The 20800-nt window shown below is 43.8% G+C and overlaps 1 protein-coding gene across 5 annotated transcripts in view; it reads left to right on the plus strand.

Moving 5' to 3' along the window:
* LOC146854952 (uncharacterized) overlaps nucleotides 1–20800 on the plus strand; it is a 441198-nt gene that overhangs the window by 332398 nt on the left and 88000 nt on the right. For all 5 annotated transcript variants that reach the window (XM_085652384.1, XM_085652385.1, XM_085652386.1 and 2 more), the window contains one exon: nucleotides 1112–7588. In XM_085652384.1, the coding sequence (XP_085508510.1) occupies nucleotides 1112–7588 (6477 nt within the window). The remainder of the gene's footprint in view (nucleotides 1–1111; nucleotides 7589–20800) is intronic.

The raw sequence follows: 20800 nt of genomic DNA on the forward strand, positions 1-20800 counted from the left end.
CTCGCACTGCCCTCTGCCTCCTCAGGTAGTCAGGTGGATTCCCCAGGGAAGCAGGAGATGCATCCCGTAACACAATCTGCCAGAAAAATGCAACGCAGCTTCAGTTCCCCGCACTGCCTTCAATCTCCTTAGGCAGGCAGGGTCGCACTGAAAATGGAGGAGGCAGCAGGTAAAACCAACTGTCCGGACGAGCAGTGCGGGACTGCCGACGCTGCTGACTGAACACGCTCCATGAGTCCGAGCTAGGCACACGCTCCGACCGGGCGCAGGGAAAGTATGCTGAATCACAGGAGCAAAGCAGCGTCACCAGCTTTCTGGCACAGCTGAACTGAACGGAACAGCTGAACACTTCATTGGTCTGATTTCACCTGCTTAAAACTCGGAAACGTTTGCATTATCACGACCAAACTTCTTTGAAAGTATTTTTTTTTTGTACTTGACATACACAGACATTGAAAATGTTTATAACTTTTATAACCATTTGACTGTTGGCTTTGAAGAAACATTTTAGTTTGTGAAAAAGTAGAAATTACAATACAAATGTGTAAAATTTAAAGTTCAAACTGTGCATACACAACCATGAAGAACAGCCATTTTCTAGGCCACTCATTGCCCTCTATCAACCTCATCCTCCCACCCCTTAATTGGATCAGGCCAACACACTAAAATATATTAGACCTGGTTGAAAATGTAGTCCTATAATTGTTTATTTTATTAAAATTGTTCAGCCAATGGTGGATTGTGTGGCATTTGAGAAAAATCCACATGCGGGCAGAAATGCGGTGGCAGCAGAATCACAATTTCAATAGCCCTACATGCAAGTAGATGTCGATCGAAAGAGAGGCTGTGGTCGAGATGGAATGTGGCGCACACTTGTGATGTCAAGGTATTCTCATAGTGTTGCCGTCACACTCTGTGACTTCACAGCTTCCTACTGCCTGTTTTTTGATTCATTACTTATGCCATTACACTTCTTAGGCAAGGGGAACCAATTATTCTAATCTGTGCCACACTGACGTTCACTTATCAAAGGTTACAGCTCATTGTGTGTTACATACTTGCATACCGAGAACACTTTTTGATTAAGTACTCTTTGTGTTTATAATTTCAGATTTCTTAATGACTGGCCTGCAAGAGGAAAAGAGACCAAGCCTCATAGGAACAGAGATGGAGCTGGACACACGTGTAATATCCTATGACATTGACCAAGTGAATTGTTCCGTGAACAAACCACCTGAAGTCCAGTGCTCTAACAATAAGAGTACTGATGGACATTCACATATAGTGAGTGAGCAGGGAGACTACATGCAGCAGCCACCACCATCAGTGCCATCTCCCTACCGAACCTCTGCTTCTGATTGCAGTAACCCACAATATTTTGCAAGTGACGGTGATCAAAGACCTGCACTAACTCCTGTTTGTGAACTGGACTCCTTGCAAAGTTCTCGCTTGCACATTTCTGCGAATGAGCAGGGTTCCACAAGTAGTAAGCCGTCTTTCTCAACTGGCAATGCGCATTTTCAAAGTGTGCAGTCTCCACCAACCCCCACCGGAAATGCACTTCAGCAAAACCACCAGTCACCCATTTCCTCTAGGAATGTTTCTAATTTCTCGACAATCGACCAGGATACATTTGAGTATATATTGAGTGCACAAGGATCCTATATGCTGCAGCCATCCGCATCAGCGCCTTCTCTCTATGGAACCTCTGATTTCGGTGATCTACAGCACTTTCCAAGAGTTGGCTATCATCAAAGCCCTATGAATATTCCTGGCTGTAAAGTGGACTCTTTGCAAAGGTCCGGATTGCCCAGTTCTCCCATTCAGCATATTTCCATTACGGACAGATTGTCTGCTTCAGCTGAGAGAAGAAATGCTGAAAATGTGCAATGTGGTTCATCATATCAGTTTGGAAACCAAAATGGCTATATTAGTGATAACCAACATGTGCTTTGCAAACAAAACCAGTTCACAGAAACAACAGGGGTTTCTCTGGCTAACCAAGAATACAGCACACCTTCAAATGAAATGCGCTTCCAACAAATACCGAAGGAAAACTATAGAGTTCCATCTAATTGTTTGCCAAATATTGCCCCCAAACGGGAAAGAAAACCTCACCCGAAACATCAGCATGGCCTAGCCGTTCAGAATATCCACAACCAAGCCACGTTCACAGGTCCACGAGCACCGGATACAAACATTTCAACCCAAAATGCACATCTTCAGTTACAAAGTTTTGCACCACTGTTTGTTACACAACAAAGGCAAAGCCAGTTGCAACCCCAGCACACAGCACAGTTCAAGCAAGTGGCACAATCCCAAATGTATATACAGCCCCAGCAGTTTCTGCAGCACGAGCGGTTGGTACCACCCCAGCAGTCACTGCAGTGCCAGCGGTCTCTGCAGCTCCAGAAGGTAATGCCTACCCTGCAGCCATCACAGTTCGCAGGCCCTTGGCAGTTTCAAGAGCCAGTGAGACTCCATTGTCCTCAGCAGTTAGTGACACAGTTTGGACCACACCAGCAGTTCTTGCTGCAGCACTTATTGCAACCCCAGCAGCCACTGCCACACGAGCAGCCATTGCAGCCACATGAGCAACCATTGCACCCCCAAAGGCCATGGCAGCTGCACCAGCGAGTGCAACTTGAAGAACCTTCTGGGGACGCAGCACAAAATAATCAAAGTCAGCATTTACCTGTATTCGTTATAAATGATTGTTATTTCAGTGCCCACCAACCTATGGAAATGTCCACAGGAAACTGTCAGCTTGCTGGAAAGCCTTATAATATGGATGCTTCATACAATGAATCATTTCAGCATTCAGGTGGAAATACTTGTTTCAGTTTTAACAGGAGAGATGCAAATGTCTCATGCGTATTTTCAGAAGGTACAATGGGGAACAATTTTCAAAATTCCCAACAAATCTATATTCCGAAGCGTGATCTCGGGCGGAAATTTACAGATTCTCTTCTTGGAATACCAGCAGCTGAGAGCCAAATTTTGGGAAGCCCTCTTGGCATACCTGACAGTATCAGCAAACCAGTCGCTCATCCTGTAAATTCTACAGCTAGTCTGTCACATTCAGAAACCGTTCTGGTCCACAAAGACTTGTCTGAAATTAGTAAAGAAAATGGAGTTTCTTGTCAAAACCCCTCAAGCATTGTAAGAGGGTGTGCTTTACAATGTTCACCACACTCCCCAAATTATTGCACAGCCATGCCGTCACCTAGTATTAATGACTCAAGTGTTTATCTGAATAGTATGGGTGGTAGCTGTGGCTTATTTAATGAATCCATTTCTCTCCATGATTCTGCAGACCCTCAGTGTCCTGAGGCACTGGGATCAGATAGAGTGGCATCTCCACAAAGCTTTTGGAGGCACAGCATAAATGAAACAAACTGCATGGACCTTGCACCCATATTCAACTTTCAAAGTGTGAACAAGACTGAAAATGTTCAGCAAATATCCACAGAGTCACCTGTGGTTTCGTCTTTTGATCAGTGTGACAAGAGTAGATTAAAATCTTCAAATGACTGGGTCAGTTATGGAAATGAGATCTCTTCACCATCTAAACTGAACGCTGATAGAACTGCTAATTCCACCCCAGTTGCCTCCGAACATGCTAAAGTAAATTTTCATACCAATCCAGCTAATGGGGTGGAACACTTTCAAGAAAAAGCTAACTTTGACACAGCCTCAATTCCTTACAGTGAAGCTGGAAATCAAACTATGCAAACTGCTGGCCTGTCTCCTAGTGTTACTAAACTACACAAAAGTACCAGGAAAGATGAACTAGATGATGTCTCTAAAGTTCAAGGCTGTAATATTAGTGCAAGTGTTGGCCAATCCTTGAAGACAACTAGTAAAGTTCCCCTATCTAGTCCCAATCCAAATGATGTTCATCACCCAAACAACAAGAGCTTTTTAGTGGTGTCTCAGCCTATTAACCCTGCAAATTCTGCTACGATGATTCCTCCTCCTAACAATGTCCCTAATTTACCAGCATTGCGATTAGAAGCAATTGCAGTCATGTCTGCGGAAATTGAAGGCACTTTTCCCAAAATGGGCACTGACACTGAGGAAGCACTGGACCCTTGTCTTAACATACTCAAATATTCACCCTCAAATGGTGACCGCGATACAAAACTCCTACCTAGCACAACTGTAAAACAAAATCTTTGTGAATTCAGCACTGCAACTACTGTGAAAAAAGATCAAATGGCTTCCACTAGTATACCCAATTCAGCTTTTACCTCTGTGAAAGCCGGTGAACCTCAGATTGCTGTTGTAAATCCCATGATAGTTTCAGAGTCAGAAAGTATCTGTATAGATCAGGATAATGGCATTCCAAAAGATGATCTCAATAGAAAACGTGATTATTTAAAAGAAAATAAACAGAAAATGATGTTGGATACTTCATCAGACTTTGATGGAGCGCCAGTAACACAATATTTGCCTTTGCCTAAAAGTAATTTATCTGTTGGCAAATTAGAAAATAGTTCATCTACAGGATGTACTGAAAGCAGAGAAAATGTTCTAGTCGCTGGAAGTTTCCATTGTGGAATTGTGAAGCAAAGGAAAATCGATCCGTCTCTGCAAGTTGTGGAAGAAGCAAGCTACCCTGAAATGGAAAATGGGTGTTCTCTTCATCCAAACAGTCTTGCATTCCAGCATCATGGAGCACCTCAATATAAAGGTTTGCAATCAGTGTGTGGAGTGGACAATACTAGGAATGATACTGATCAAGCCAATGAGTTACACATTTCTAATATTTGCACACTTGTGGAAGGTAGTGCATTTTATGATCCACAGATTGCTAAAATAGTTGATGCTATCCCTTCCACAAAAGCTGATGCCCCCCAGATAAGGAATTCAGATACCCAAGAATCACCTAATGAAAAAGATCAACGCTCTACCAGTAATAAAACTAATCACATGCTTTGTATGCCCCTTGCAAATGGCCAAATATATGTTGATACCCATTTATTGAAGACAAAAGCTTTAAGCAATGATGACTGTTCGTTTACAGCTAAAGAATACCATGAAACTATCTCACTAACAAACAAGCAAATACATAAGGATGGTACATGTAAGATTGTAAGCAGTGAATGTGGTAAAGACATCTCTCTCAATAAAGAATACCATCATGAAGCATACCCGCCATTTCCAAGTGATAAAACAAATGAAGAAAACTGTGTAGACTTCTGTCCATTGGCTACACATACTACTAAGTGGGAATGTAACTACTCTTTAAGAAAAGAGAAAAATGTTCAAGATCATCTGTGTGGTGGCAACAAACATAGCACTATTAATGGCAATTCTGTAGGTTCCCTACTTTTGGAAGGTGTCGAAGCCCAACGGGATGAATGTATTCCCTTCATGACGATTCAAATACACAAGGAAAATAATTTTGCTAATGATTCAGTATCTACTCAAGATTCAGTAGAACAGGGAGAGTTGCTGCCTCATGAACCAAGCAAAATGTTTCCTGTAGGTCATTTAGGTTCTGAAAATCAAGACGTTGACCAGGGTTCTTGTGCAACTGGAAAGTTAGAGCAACAGTTGAAAGAAAAATGCCCAAAACTTTTGATCAATGTGAAGCACAATTCCACAAATATAACCTTAGAGAACTGCAAAAATAAAGGCGACCAGCCACTAATTAGTAGCGAACTGGATATTTCGCCAATAGTCATCAGTGATAATGAAAGTGAAGACCCCACAAATAACATAAAAATTACACTGCTAGGTACTGACCAAATGCATGCCTTGTTTCCTGAGACCGCCGCACAGTTTGCCGTTGAGGACAATATGAAATGCAGTCAAAACGTAAGCCAGCCTGAAAAGGAACCAACAGCTTCTGAAACCGTACCTATTTCTGAACCCGGTAACACCAGTTTTCCTTTACTTCAAGGAATGGAAACCAATTTCCTATTTTCAGATGAGCACAGGCTTTGTTATTCACAATCTTCCCTGTCATCAGTGAACCACTGCTCAATTGACCAGGAGAACAAACACCAGAGAGCTTTAAACTCCGAGGATGATGAATGCAGTGAAATTGATTGCTCCATGAGACCTTCTGCTTGTGCAAAAAATAGTTCATTAAGAGGAAAATTTCATTTTAGGTGCTTAAAAGAAAATATTCAGCCAAATATACCATCAAACAGCATATCCCGATCAGTTTCAGAGGACAAATGCAGAAACTTTGAAAATTACTATGCTCAGAGTGATGATGTCAAAAGGAAAAAAGTGGAGCGCAAAAATAGTACTACGACTGCAGGGCAGGACCTAGTTGAAAGAGACCGATTCCACGTTTCAAATGAGGAAATGTCCAGTAAAATCAAAAACTATAACACTAAAAAGCCAAGAACCATGAGCAATGACGAACACTACAAGGTTAATGCACCTTCTTCAGATGCCTGTAAACTGGTATTAAAGTTTAAAGATAGAAATTCTCCAACAGATATCACATGTAAAGCCGTCCCCATTAGAAAGTTCCATTGTCCTGATGCTCACAAAGGTTTCCTAACCAATGGAATTTTTGAAGACAAAAGACCAACAACTGAACGTCTGGTTGTGAAAATAGACCTTTTAAAATTATCAAAAGCACCAAATGGAGCCCAAAATCTGGATTCTACAGAAGTCGGTTCCAATGTAACTTCCAACAGAAAGATGTGTAAAAAAAAATATACAAATGGAATTGGACATGCTAATAAATATATGCTTAGGTCAAGGTCCAAGTGCTTGGATTCAAAAACTGAAAATGGGTCTAACAGCAGCAAATCCATAGCCCAGGAAGCATGCTCATCAGGAGTAGAGGTAGCCAATAGTTCCCAGTTTCAAGAGTCTACTGTCACCGAAACGTGTCATTCAAAGAGTGGTAAAGGACGTTTTGATCAATATAAAAAACGTATTGTAACAATACAGGAATATAGGCTGCACCAGAAGACCCAGCTAGAGAAAGCTGAAAGGGAATCATTTGGAGATAAATTGAAACCAAGCAAACCCGATCATAAAAAGAAAATGCATACTTGCTTGAAAAGAAAAAGCAGTGCACAGTCTCATCAAGCCTACTTGGGAGAGAATATGTTTAAGTGCCTTAAGTCAGCAGACGCGACAAATACATCTGTTGAAAATTGCCAGCAAAAAGCAGCATGCCCAGAAAAGTACAAATCATGTGGCTTATTGAATGAAGACAATGAGTCCAAATCGAAGATGGTTCTTCAGGATAAATGTGTTAAATTGGCTAAAGATCCGATCAGTACAGATAAAATCCCGACTGACTGGCAGAAGGCTTTTCTTTCAGCAAAAGCATCAAAGGAATCTAAAATATTTTATTTGAACTCATTTAAAACCACAACAAATGAGGACATGTTACCAACAACATTAATGGTTGGATCATCACCATCGAAGATGCCTTATGAAAAAAATTACAAACTGGAATTAAAGTCCAAAACTCATCGTCTCTCAAGTGACGCATGGAGATACAGATTAAGAGAACGTAAATCATACCGAAAAATACTGCCGAAATGCCAGTCAGCTGTTGAACGATCTGCAGATGGTAATCTGCAGCTTTGCAGATCAGTGGCAGGTGAATTCACTTTTCAAGGATAGTTTTTAATTCATAACAGTCCATGTATAATGAGGCTCCTTTGCTATTAGTCAAATTAAGAGGCTTGGGGCCTGATTAGGATTTTAGCATCCGCAAACACCACCAGACTGCAATGCTGGTGGTCTTAAGACTGCCACATTATGACGACTGGACCGCCGGGCTGGTGGTGTGCTAGCGCGGTCTTGCGCTGTCCGCATGTTTCGGCTCATTGAGTGAACTTGAAGCCAGTGCAGCAGCCCAGCGGTGCCTGCACTCTGAAGGGTGCACTGCTGGCATGCACTTTGTCGTGCATGCCAGCAGTGCACGCACGACAGTGCAGGGGGGCACAACATGTGCCCCCGGTCACAGAACAGAACCTGCCCTGTTTGAGTCCCCCTTCTTGCCGTTCTGCCAGCGTTTTCATGGCGGAAAAGGCTTGGGGAAGTTCGAATATGGATGCCACTGCCGGGTGGGCACGGCCTCCATTCAGGGTCCTGGTGGTCTTGCAGCGAACTGGTGACGGTCGACTGAATGAATGAATGAATAACTTTATTTGCGTGGTTACTCAAAACCAGTGCAATAAAAAAGAAAAAGAAAAGAGGTAAGCACTACATTTAAAGAAAACAGTAAAATTAAAATCTAGAAGTCTAAAATCCAAAGTCTAAAAAGTAACTAGATCTATGTATACAGCAATTGGTAAAAGTTTTACATGCTTCAATTAAGCGAGTCAGGTAATAAGAGATGATATGCAGCCTCCACACGGGTGCCTGCCTGATTGCTTAAGTGGGAGTGTCCATCAACTTTGTACGGATATGTTGTACAAATTTGCCAAACGTAGCCATATGCTTCACTGTGCTCAATGGGTAAAGGCGATCAACTGCCTCCTTTGTGGTACGAGTGCCCAATTGTAGTAAAATAGGCCTGAGGTAGATTCTGCGGGCTAAGCGCAGAGCCGGGCAGCAAAGTAAGATATGGACCAAAGACTCACGTTTATATTTGCAAAGCCGGCACTCCATAATCACTGCTCTTGCTGACCCAATAGGGTATAATTCTTTAAGGGGGAGAGGATGTAATCTGGCTGCTAAGATCCTGTGTAGGGCTTGTCTCCCCACAGCCTGCGTGAGATGAGGTTTGAGGTTATGCTCTGTATGTGGGAGGCTTTGAGACTCGTGGAATCATCTTGTTGACAGGGATTCCATGTCCAAGGTACGAGAGCATAAACGTACTTGTTTTTTTATTGTGCTTTTGATAGCAGCATACTTGACTATCCTGGGGTCCCAGTTCTCTATTGCAAGTTGCAAATGATCTTTGGCCGAGGCGAGATCGACTGACCAGGGATTGCCGGATTCTAAGAAAATACTTTTTATAGCCGCCTTCATTGTGTTCTCCGGTGCCGCCGTTGTTAGGTAGAAGTATTTGCTTAGAGAGGCCATCTCTTCCAGTTTTTGTTGGTTGAGGTTGAATTCCAACCGACTCAGATTATTCCTGGTGCAAGCAGGTAGATAAAATAGCTTTTTATGAGCTGAACAATGTTTTTTTTCTAGATCTTTTGCAAATTTCCATGGGAATGCCTGTTGTGCATAATTAAGAGATGGTATTAATTTTGCCCTCAGAACTCTTTGAATGGCCGTTGTTGTGGGACTGTGTAAAGTAGCGTATAGTTTACAGAGGGCGTAATTAATGCTTTTCCCTTTCATCTGCATTTTGTTGAGATGGACTCCTAGGAGGCCTGTTTCACTAAACCAAACCCCCAGATAGTTATAGTGGTGTATGCAGTCCAAAGTCAGCTGACCCAGCCTCCATTTTGCCAGTTTTGTTTTAGGGTAGTGCCCAAAAATCACTGTTTTGGACTTTGTTGGATTGGCGACCAGCTTGCTTTTAGCATTATAAATTGCGAGGGCCGTAAGTGCTTTTTGTAAGCCAATTTTGGTGTTATCTAAGAGCACCAGGTCGTCAGCATATTGCATCAGTTGGATCTTGGTACACCCAATCCTGGGTGTGGCTAGAGTTGCTCCAATCAAGGCTTGGCCCATGTCTGCGGTGTATAAGTTAAAAAACATCGGGGCCAGGACACAGCCTTGCCTTAGCCCACGGTCCGTGTCAATTTTCTCTGTAGCAAATTCGCTTGAGAGTTTGATTCTTACCCAAGTTCTTGAGTACAACGAACAGATTGCTTGTAGTAAGGATGGATTGATATTCCAGCGTGCCAGCTTCTGCCAAAGGATGGTGCGGTCTACCCCGTCAAAAGCTGCCGAGTAGTCGATAAAACAGGCGAAGAGCGGCAGGCTTTGGTGAGTCACGGCTTGTTGGGCTAGATATGACAGGGCAATTATGTTGTCCACCGTCGATGCCCCAGGTCTGAACCCTGTTTGAAAGGGCAGAAGGCCCTCGATGCTGGCCCAGTCTGATAGTTCCGCCAGAAGGGTGCTTGCGTAGGCCTTGCCCTCGATATCCAGCAGGGGAATCATACGGTAGTTTTTTGGGTCGGATTTTGGCCCTTTCTTATATATTGGGTGCAATAGCGATCCTCTCCAGGAGTCTGGAACGTCCCCTAAAAACCTGCATTCAGCATATAGCTGGGTCAAGTTGTCCATCCAGAAGTCTGAGTCTGCCCTGAAAACGGAGCCAGGCAGGCCATTGGGACCCGGTGCACCATTATGTCGAATCTTTTTTAAGATTGTGCGAACTAAGATTTTACCTGGAGGAGCCGGGTCAGCCGATGTTTTTGATGCGGCTGTAGCACTATCTGTTCCTTCCCTTGCAATAAGGGACTTATTTAAAGAAATTATACTTTGATCATCTTTATACAAAGTTTTCACGTGGGCAACTCAGGTGCCTGCATAGAGTCAGTTCTCTCTGATAGTAACGCCTTGGATTAAATTGTTTAAGTATCGCCAGAACTCTTGGGATTTGCATGGACTCAGCAAATTGAAGATCTTCAGCCATTTCGCCTCCATGCATTCGCGTTTTGCGGCCCAGACCTGCTTCGAATGTCTTTTTGCAGCTTCTTTGAGTATCCTTTTGGCAGATGCTGATCCAGTTTTCCGATGAGCCCTGCGTTTGGCATTTGTTTGGCACTTTCCTTGATTGCTGGGACAAGTCTTAAAGTATATGATGGGATTATGGGGGTTCTACGTGTTGTATTCCCCCGAAGCAGTGAGGCTAATTTGTTGGCAAACTGATCCCATTCATATATTGCACCCCTGTTGTTTGCACCGAATTGCCAACCTGCCCATGTTTTTTTCCATTTATCGAACTTGTTAATTGGCGTTGGCCCCCATTTAATTCTTCTTAGTAGTTTATGCAGTTCTTCTCCGTTGGATGCCCCAATGCAGCGTAGAAAGTGGCGTATATCTGCTGTGAGATTTAACTGAATCAATAGAGCAGCGTGGTCGCTTTCGCTTCGTGGGTGCACTATATAATTTACCATGAGTTTTTGTATTCTCTTGTTTATATAGAATGTAGTCTATTGTCGTTTGATTGTTGTATGTAGGCGCGAAGAATGCCCCTGGCTTATTCCTTGAAAACAGGGATTGTGCTGTTGTCAGATTATAGGCCTGCATTAGGGCGTTAAAAATTCCTGTGGGGCCGGAGCTGTGGCTCTTTGGTACAATATCCCCTATATTGTGTGTATTGAAATCCCCAAGGATAATAGGTTCCATAGATGCAAACTGTAAGAGCAGAGTTTCTATCTGATTTATCAGCTCAGTCAACTTGTCCTTCGCACCCGGCCCATGGGAATTATAGTAAACGTTGATTAGGAGGATTGAGAGTGGGCCATCAACCGTGGAAAGGCCTTTCAAGGTGCCCGCCAGAAACATATTTGATGGGGTTTTTATTTCTGTAAAGTGTATTTTCAGAGAGTGCTTAATGTATATGGAGATCCCACCTGAAGGTCTTCCAAATATGCTGCTTTTGATGGCTGGCTTACAGTATTCCACGTATCCTCTTATTGATACAGGTTTAGTTGCCCATGTCTCCTGAGTGCAGATTAAGTCGGCGCCTTCAATGAATGTTAGTGCCAATGGATTTTGCACGAGCCTGGAAATCCCTGCGACATTCCAGGACATAATATTTAATCTTTGAGTGTTATCCAAAGGGTCTCTGTACTTGGCTAAGCCGTTTTTCAGAGGGTGCCGAACCTTAGGTGACGCGGTCTCCTTGCTTATGGGGGAGCTGGTATTAGGGGCTAGGATTTAAGGCCCGTGGGAGCCAGGACCAGTCCTTGCTGATATTCCCCCTAATCGAGCAGGTGCGGGTGCCCCCTCCCAAACATGTTGTTATTTTAATTAGGCTGTCGTTGGTAAAATTTATTTTTGGGCCACTTTTGGTACCAAGGAGGATGGACTCGGCTGGAAGTGCTGGGCGAATCGAGTCAGTCATAAGTGGCTTTTTCTGGTTAGTCTGTTTTTGGGGGCCTGGCAGTTCCTTCAGGTCTCTATTTTTCAGGATCGTTGGATACTTTATCTCAGGCTGGGTCATGATTTTTATGCCCCAGTTCTCCAGCTGCTTGTTGTTTCCTTTCAGGGCCTCGGCCATGGCCAGATTAGTGAAGATTAGCTCTGTTGTCTCTTTGATCTCATTTAATCCAGGGGCCAGAAAGGAAACTCTCGATGTCGGTTCTTTTTATCTTTTCCAAACCCGGAATATTTGCACAGAGTTTCAGGAGATTACTGCGATTGAGAATATCCCATTTCCCCTGTGAGATGTATTCAGGATACAGCAGTATTTTTAGTTCATCATGGTCTTTAAATGGCAGTTTTTGTTGGAGGGTTGCCTCCTGCGTGTCATGGACCTCTATAGAGTTTGAAGATGACTTTGCCTGGGTGTCTGAAAAGTCCCCTGCCGAATTTAAATTAGCCACTGTCTGCTCAGCTTTGCTCTTGATCGTTGGTCGAGTTTGAATGGGTTTCGTCTCTTTATTATCGGTAAATTCGGTTTTGCCTTGGGATGCCCTGTGGCCTAGTGCTAGCGTGGTGGTGTATTTACTTGTTTCGAGTGTTCCTTGGTTCGTGCTGTTCAAGGTTTTATTAGCCGGTTTGGTTAGTGGGGGACTCTTTAGGTTGGATTCCAGATCTTTATATAGTTCATAGTTTCCTTCCCCAGCTTGTTGTCCTTGTGAGTTGTTAAAACACCAGCTTTGTTTTTGTTCCCTCATAACCGCGGGCTTTAACAAATTGTCCGTAGGGTATTCCACGATGTTGTCGGGGATAGTTTCAGTATTGATTTTACTTCATGCTTGTGAGCCTGCAGTGTTTTTATTTGGGCTCTGACTGTGGGGCGAGATATTAATCTCATATTGATCTTTAATATGGACCTCAGTCTCCTGCTTTTCGGGCAGCAACCACTGCCGAATGGAGCCTTTCTTATTAGTTTTGGGTTTTTTCAGTTTATTTAATTTTTTTAAAAAGAATTCTTGTTTTTTCGAGATAGATGATGGAGGTCTGAAGTTGCCAGCCTTGGCTTATTTTCCGTTCCGTATTTGTTGTCTGGATCGTGGGTAGATCTTATTACGATTTCTTCTGTCCTATTCTGATAGTCAGCCATGGCCCCTGTCATTTCTTGCGGAAATTCTTTATCATTAGTTTGTGAGTCTTTCGTGTTTGTGAACTTCTTTGTATTTTGTAGGGAGTGTGAGATGTTTGGTTGCCTACTGACTTCTTTCTTAAGATCCTCGACTAGAGTGTTCATTATCTCTGGAAGCTTTTCTAAGTTGTGCAATATTGGGCTACAGCCGCAGGCCTCTTGTTTGTCTGTTAAAGCTGTGCTAGCCTGGGCTCTGTGTATCAGTGAATTCAAATGTTCCAGTTTAGAGTCTATCCCCAAAATTAAACTGGCAACTGTTTGTAGTATATTTATTTGAGTGTCCAATTTATCTGCATGCATTATTGCAGCGTTTGCCATTTAAATCAGAGTATCATTGATCAGTGCTAAATGGTTTTCAAATGTAGGGGGCTTCTGGTCTTTTTCCGCACCCCTTCTGGGGGGACTAAGAATCCAAAGATCGTTTTCTGCAGGGAACAGCTAGAGTTTAAAGGATTAGGGTGCCGTTTAAGTATAGGGTGTTGGCTCATAGACTCAGCTGATGCTGAAAGTGAATCAGTTATCTCTGAAATGGATTTTGTAGGAGTTCTAAGTGGCCCCATGTTCTGTCTTAATGCTGAAGAAGAGGCCCCATACAAGTCCAGGTTTAGGGGACAGAGAGGCGAGTTTGGTTGATTATATAGTGCTCTACTATCACTGCTGACTCCCATTTGGTTGTTAACGCTAGCCGATACTCTGTCGAGTGGGCAGGCGTCAGGGGGAGTACGGCCATCATGTTGTGTCTCTGTTAGGTAAACCAAATGGGCCTGATTGATTTCGTTTGTGGCCCCGTTTTTACAATTTGTCCGTGTCGTCGTGGCAGTTCGTCCAATTTGTCCTAGCAGTAAATCACAGTTAAGCACCAAGGGAGCTGACATAATTGGATGGTCAGTTAATTGACTTTTTATTATTAGACCCCCTTGGGCTAATGGGGGAGTCAGGTTTGGAAGGTGGCGTTAGATTTGTCCGCTAGTGATGTCCTCCTTAGGTTCTGATGTTCCGCTTATTATGAAAGTATTGGCCCCATTAACTCCATTGGCCACGTAGCCCATTTTTGTGTTCCCTAAGTTTCGACTTGCTGGGTTATTGGGGCTATAGAAGCTAGGCACGCCAGATGTCGTTTTTGTTTCTAATGCTCTGTCCCCCCCAAGTGATAATTGTTTCTGGTGAGAGTGGAATAGCTATATGCTTGAGTAAATGGGGTCCTAGGCTTCTGTCCGCATAATCACTGGCATCTCCTAGAGTTCTGGCAGTTCTGGTAGTTTTTCCAGAGCATGGTGAATACGCTGCTCCTCCAGAGTCACCAGGTTCACCTAGTTTGTCGTCTGGAATTGTATGGCTCTTATGTCTCTGTTGCCGTTTGTGATGGTCGTTTTCTTTGTGGTACTGAGGCTGTTCCTGGTAGCTGTGGGCTCATTCGGGTTTAGGGCCCTTCGCAATGAAGTTGCAGACACTGTTAATAACTCAGCTGTTTGCGGCCCCTCCCTGGAACTTGATCCCAATTTAAAACTGCCTGGAGGGTAAAGCAGCTTTGACTTTTGCCGCCTTGCTGATTTATGGGGACGATGTTTTTCTTGGTGTTGGACCAGGTTTGAATTTCTTGTCCTCATTTATTTATTTTTCCTTTACGCTAAGTTAAGGAGGGTAAATGTCTTAAGGGGATTGAATAGGAACCCTGTAAGCCGGTTCGCCCTCTCAACCATCCCATTGCCCTGCGGATTATAAAGAGAGGTGCGAACATGTTTGATGCCAAAGGACCCCAGAAATTTCTGCATCTCATCAGACGTCAGCTGAGTACCATTGTCCGTTATCAAGACTGAGGGTATGCCTTCCTCCCGACATATTTCCTTTAGGACACCAATAGTGGATGATGTGGTGATATCCTTCAGAAACTTAACTATCAACCACTTTGAATGGACATCCACCACTACCAAGCCAAAACGTAAACTCTCCCTCAGTTCATTCATGGGTCCAATGAAGTCTAAGCAAACACTATGCCATGGTTGACCTGGATCTGTTATATGTCCTAAGGAAGCTTGGACCCCTACTTTCAACCGTTTGTCACTCTCCTTACAAACCTCGCAATTAGCAACTACAGAATCTACATCTGAATCCATTCCAGGCCACCACCAATTTGCTCTCAACCTTTTTTTAGTCCTAGTTTGGCCCAGATGCCCTTCGTGAGCCAAGCTTATTAGGTTATGCCTTAACGCCACAGGTGGAATAAACAGTTCCCCTCGCATGATTACAACATCCCCACATACAGACAGTTCATCAAGGATCTTAACATACGGCCTAGTGGCGTGAGAGACTGAGCTTTCTCTTCTACCCCCAAGAGAATCAAACGTTTAAGTTCTAACATAGAATTGTCAGAAGACATTTCCCTTAACCAATCTGCCTTTGTAATGGCTTGGGATTCAACCACACTCAATACATCTTGTACTGATGCCACAGCTCCTTCACTTTGTTTCTTCAAGACAGCAATTTTATCAACTATCTCCCAATCAAGAGATAATCTTGATAAGCAATCGGCTTGTACATTCCTCCAACCTTGAATATAAACCACATCATAGCAATACTCTTGAAGGCGAGAGGCTAATCTAGCCAATCTTGCTGAACACTTGTTTGTACCCCCTGGTAACAACACCTTGATGAGAGGTTTGTGATCTGATTTGAGTGTGAATCTTGAACCCCACAAATAGGTTCTAAAGTATTCACACCCCCAAGCAGCAGCCAAAGTTTCCCGTTCTATCACCGAATAATTTTTCTCGGAATCAGTCAGCGTCCTGGATGCAAATGCCACCGTCTTCTCATGACCATTATGTAACTGAGCCAAAACTGCTCCAAGACCTGTGGCACTGGCATCAACAGTGAGTACTGATTGACGCTTGGTGTTAAAAGGAGTGAGAATACCTGCTTCACAAATACTTTTCTTGATCTCCTCAAAGCATATCTGATGAGAAGTGCTCCACGCAAAATCAACTCCCTTCTTTAAGAGGGATCTTAACGCCACAGTTTTGGTTGAAAAATCCTTAACAAACTTAGAGTAATACTCTATAAGTCCTAAGAAGGACCTCAGCTTGTCCTTATCCGAGGGCTGTTTCAATAGTTCCGGTTGCAAGAGAAGAGAAGCATGTGAGGGGTCGCCATCCTCCAGGTTATTTGAGAGATTACATATGTAACTGATAGGACCTATTGGTGTAAGTGTTTCTTTATGTTCTTCTTTAAAATGTTAAGTAATTGTTGCATGACGTGCACCATGCAAATTAGGGAAGAAAAATGTTATGTACTTTGTTTATTCTTTTTCCCTGTACTTCATTCATTCATTGTTCATTTATTTGTATAAGAGAAGAGGATGTGTTGTAATCTTCTTCTAGGTTTGATCTGTTAAGGAACCCCTAGTGTGGAGTGTGGAGCGCTGTGTTCAGTGCATTCCACGTTCCACCTAGGAGGATAGGATTCTGAGCCTGGCAGTTGATAACTGGCTGGCCAAGGGAGAGCTTCGCTTTCCATGCAGGACAACTTAATTGAATAAAGAATTGCTGTTCTCCTACCTGAGTCCATCTGGTGTTTGGAGTAGACCGCATTTTAACAAACCCTCCTATTGAACTGTTGGACTGTTAAACTGCTGAGCTGTTGAGCTGTTGAGCTATCAGGCTATTGCAATTGTAGTTAAGTTAGGCTATTGAGCTATGAGCTGTAGGGCTACTGGACAGCTGCGCTGGTCAGATATCTCGGTATCGCACTCGGTATCACTACTGGCTTAAGTTGGGCTGTTAGAGGTTCGTTGCGGCTTCTTTATGATTTACAGGCCTCAAGCTTTCCGTAGTGATGAAGTGTTATTGAAGAAGCTGCAGTATTTTAAAATGCATTTAAAGCCTTTAAGATGAAAAACTGCGATATTCGTTGCTGCTCACACCACACGCCTTAGCTCCTGAGTTGTTGCTCTGGGTGTCTCTGATGTCTATATGGATCAAGCAGCCAATCCGCCCGACCACTGCAGAGCTGAATGATTAGGGGGACACAACACTTTCTCTGTGCAAAGGGGCGCCAATTTGCAGTTTTCTTTTTCACACTCAGACCATTGGGCACCGCTATGCGCTCCTACTGCCCCCAATTGCCTTTCAGTGCCCCCCCCGTCGCTCACCTCTGTATGCGTGAAGAGGGATGGGGAGCAAAGTAGGGGGCTGCACCGCCGCTGTCACTGGAGCGGTCACTGGGGCTGATGCTACAGTTTGTAGCCGCAGTTTGTAGTTGTAGAGTGCCAGTGCTGGCCGTCTTGGAACCCGTAGCTTCAAACTGGAGAGTGGAGGGTGAAGGGTGAACTTGGTGCCGCTGATGCCTCTACCGCTGGTCCCCCGATGGTCCAGATGTGGTGGCGGCAACAGGATTCAAATGCGGCTTTTGCGGAGCTCTTTTTTGCGGTTCTTATGGCGGCCTGCCAGCGGCTCTCCTGAAAGTGCCAAAAACGCTAAATGCCAGCAAAAGGAACGGCGAAGAGAGCTGCTGGGAGAACGGCGGGAAGGACGGCTGTGCAACCACCACTGCCGCCGCCGCGTCTTCTCCGTTTGCTGCCTGGTTCCGGCCTTACGAAAACACGGACTGGATCACGCCGAACTGCCAGACTTGTAATCAGGAGGTCAGACCAGCTAGGTTACGGCAGTCAGACCGCCACCACAGGTACGGTGGTCTTCAGACTGCTGTACTCATAATTAGCCCCAGAGTATGCTCACTTTTGTAAATGTCCACCTTGCATCTTTAATAATTTATATATAATTGGATTTTGCGTCAAGTGTTTCACAGTCCTCTGCCGTTAGGCCTGCACAGGGCATATACCAGCAGTAAAATATGAAACCAGCAACATTGAGCAGTAGGATTTCTGGTAGAATCAAAACCTCTAGTTCATTAATCTATGTACATATCGTTTCTGAGTTCATCAGGAACCCGAATGATATTTCAATACAAAGATATGCATTAGGTCTTGTTTTTAGATACTGAATTACACATTGAAACAGGAAATGTGATTTGCTGCCTGTGGTTTAAGTACATGTGGTTAATGAACTCTCTCAACTTTTATATTTAAGAGACTTTAATGTAAGGGTACCAAGCCATTTTCAGACCTAGAAATCGCATGAGCACAAGATGTCACTTTATGAAGGCCTTCAAATATCCTTCTTTATAAAGTTAAGCTAACTTTATAAAGGTGGATAGTTGTTCTGCTGATTAAAACGTACGTGGCCCAGCTGCAACCAGTGCACTCTATAAAACACATTGAACATACCCAGACTGTTAGGTGTGGTCTTAGCTGAAGTGTCCTGGATCATTTAGTTTTTTAAATTTGTTTATTGCCTTTTTGTCCACTGCTTGTTCTTCCTACTCTTCCTAGACCTTTCCTGGGTCACAGACACGGATGCCGTACTCGCTCTGCCACGGCATACACCGATAGATCGGTAATGAGGCCTAAGTAGTGTGAAACTGAGCTTGGGTTGCTTCTCCTCTCTCTTGGAGGGAACCTGGCCTGGTGGTTGAGGTTGGATTGTTCTCATTGGAGCAGGACCAACAAGGTTGGTTGTGGCTGGTCTCTGTCTGGAGTGGCCTAGCGAGAGGAAAACCGAGACCTGGATGCAGCTCTAAGTGATTGCCAGTGATTAATTCTCTCCTAATCTTGTTTATAGACTGCATAGCTGACGCCTGAATTCAGTGGTTAGGGCCATAAATTGCCCCTCTCCGAGCTGTGGCCTCCACTTTAAGGCTTCTCTCAAATAGGGTTTATAAGTGGATGCAGAAGACTGACGCTAGTTTAAAAAAAAGAAGTCTGCCATTACGACTCTATTTATGTTTAAGTTGTGACGTCCCCAGAAATTGGATTTGACAGACGTGGGGATAACTTTGATGCTCTTTTCCGATTCTGCATAAACTGTGTTAGATGCATTGCACATTCATGTCCATTTCTCAATTTCAAATTTTGTGTATGCCGCTTAATGGAGGGCAGTGGCTGCTTGTAATCAGCAGCAGGGGTAGGGAAAGCACACAAACACACTCTTATTCACAGCACTCACGCACAAACATTCATATATACGCACATTCAGGCACCAACATTAAATTAAAATAATAAACTTACCAGGCTGCAACGATGATCTCCGATGACAGCCTCTGGTTCCTGGTGGCTTTAGGTAAGGAAGGAAGGAAGGGAAGGCAGATCTGTTATCTCCTCTCTTTGGCTGACCTGAAAAAGGTCAGCCAATAAAAGGAGACGACCTGTCCTTACTTCATCGGAGTGAGATGGAGTCGATGACCCCCGCCACACTCCGTAACGAGCACCACTGATGGACAATCGACCCTGGGCACTTCAAGGCTTAAAACTGACGCTCCAAGGTCTGAAACTATAAACAACGCTACCCCTCGCCATGCAGCCCACCAGTCTGCGGAATCATCAGGCTGACAAATTTCAGCTCATGCAGCCAGGCGCCTACACATTTAGTGCATGCACAGCACATGGCTGCCTGACCCAAATGTGTTAAGTGTCTGTCAGGCGAACCTGTGCTCAGCCTGAAACACTCCTGTGTCCGAAAAACGTGGAGGGGCATTACCCCTTGGCCTTTAACAATGGGCCACAATTGAGGGAGGGCAAAGAATTTTTTGGTATAAATGTCCAATTTTCCAAGGTCCTTGACTATTTGTACCCTCTGTAACAGCAAAAAATCACTGATCAGAATTTCATAAAAATTGGGCCTTTTGTGATTTTGTGTAAATCGCGTCTGTACGGTTTGAGAAATTTTCATTCCAAGGGTGGGCTTAGAAGATTATTATATTATGCATTGTGAACACTTTGAGAACTGATTTTGCTAATGAACATAATTAAGATTGGCAGAGGCAACTACTTTTGAGGTTGTTCTTTGGTCACGTCCTGCACCAGTGTACGGTGAGCACTGCTTTCACGGTAGGTTAATGGGCCAAGTGGACTGATTAAAGGATGTGGCCTGGCTCCAGAGGTCCTGTGCACCAGTGAAGGTCGTGCACAGCGGGCTTTGAGTGTGTGAGAAGTGGATTGAAAGCACAGCCAAAGTTCATGCACCATTTGGACAAGTTATCAGACCCCAAAAGCCCTAATAGAGCTGTACCCACGCCTACCAGTTGTTTTTTGTGCAATTCATTAACTGTTGGTCAACGATAAAACATTGCTGGGAAATTTGGGATTTGTTGCGTACTTACACCTAGACTTGTCTTTCTCACTGAAAAATAGTCTACATTACTCTGCGGCCCCATCACTTACCAATTCGATCCTGGCAGAATACAACACCTTACTCCGGAATTAAGATTCAGCAGGGTGGGATTAGGAGTGGATGTCTATAGCACTCAAGAATACTCTGACATGTAATTTTGTTCCTTAATGGGAGTGTCTCTGCCCTGTAGTGCTAGTGTGCCAGCTTCGACTATCGCTCAATATGACTTCCTCTTTTCTTTTGGCTTATTGCCCCGAGTATCAGAATAGACATATCCAATACCCTTTTTGGGGTATATGTTCTAATCGTCCTTTCTTACAGCAATGAAACTTTACTAGAAGACCATTAGTTTCACATATGATATTTGCGTTGCTAAAGCACAGGAAATCCTCACTGCACTGGAGTC

The sequence above is a fragment of the Triturus cristatus genome, chromosome 4_1, assembly GCF_964204655.1.
Source record: "Triturus cristatus chromosome 4_1, aTriCri1.1, whole genome shotgun sequence".
In the NCBI taxonomy this organism is placed as follows: domain Eukaryota; kingdom Metazoa; phylum Chordata; class Amphibia; order Caudata; family Salamandridae; genus Triturus; species Triturus cristatus.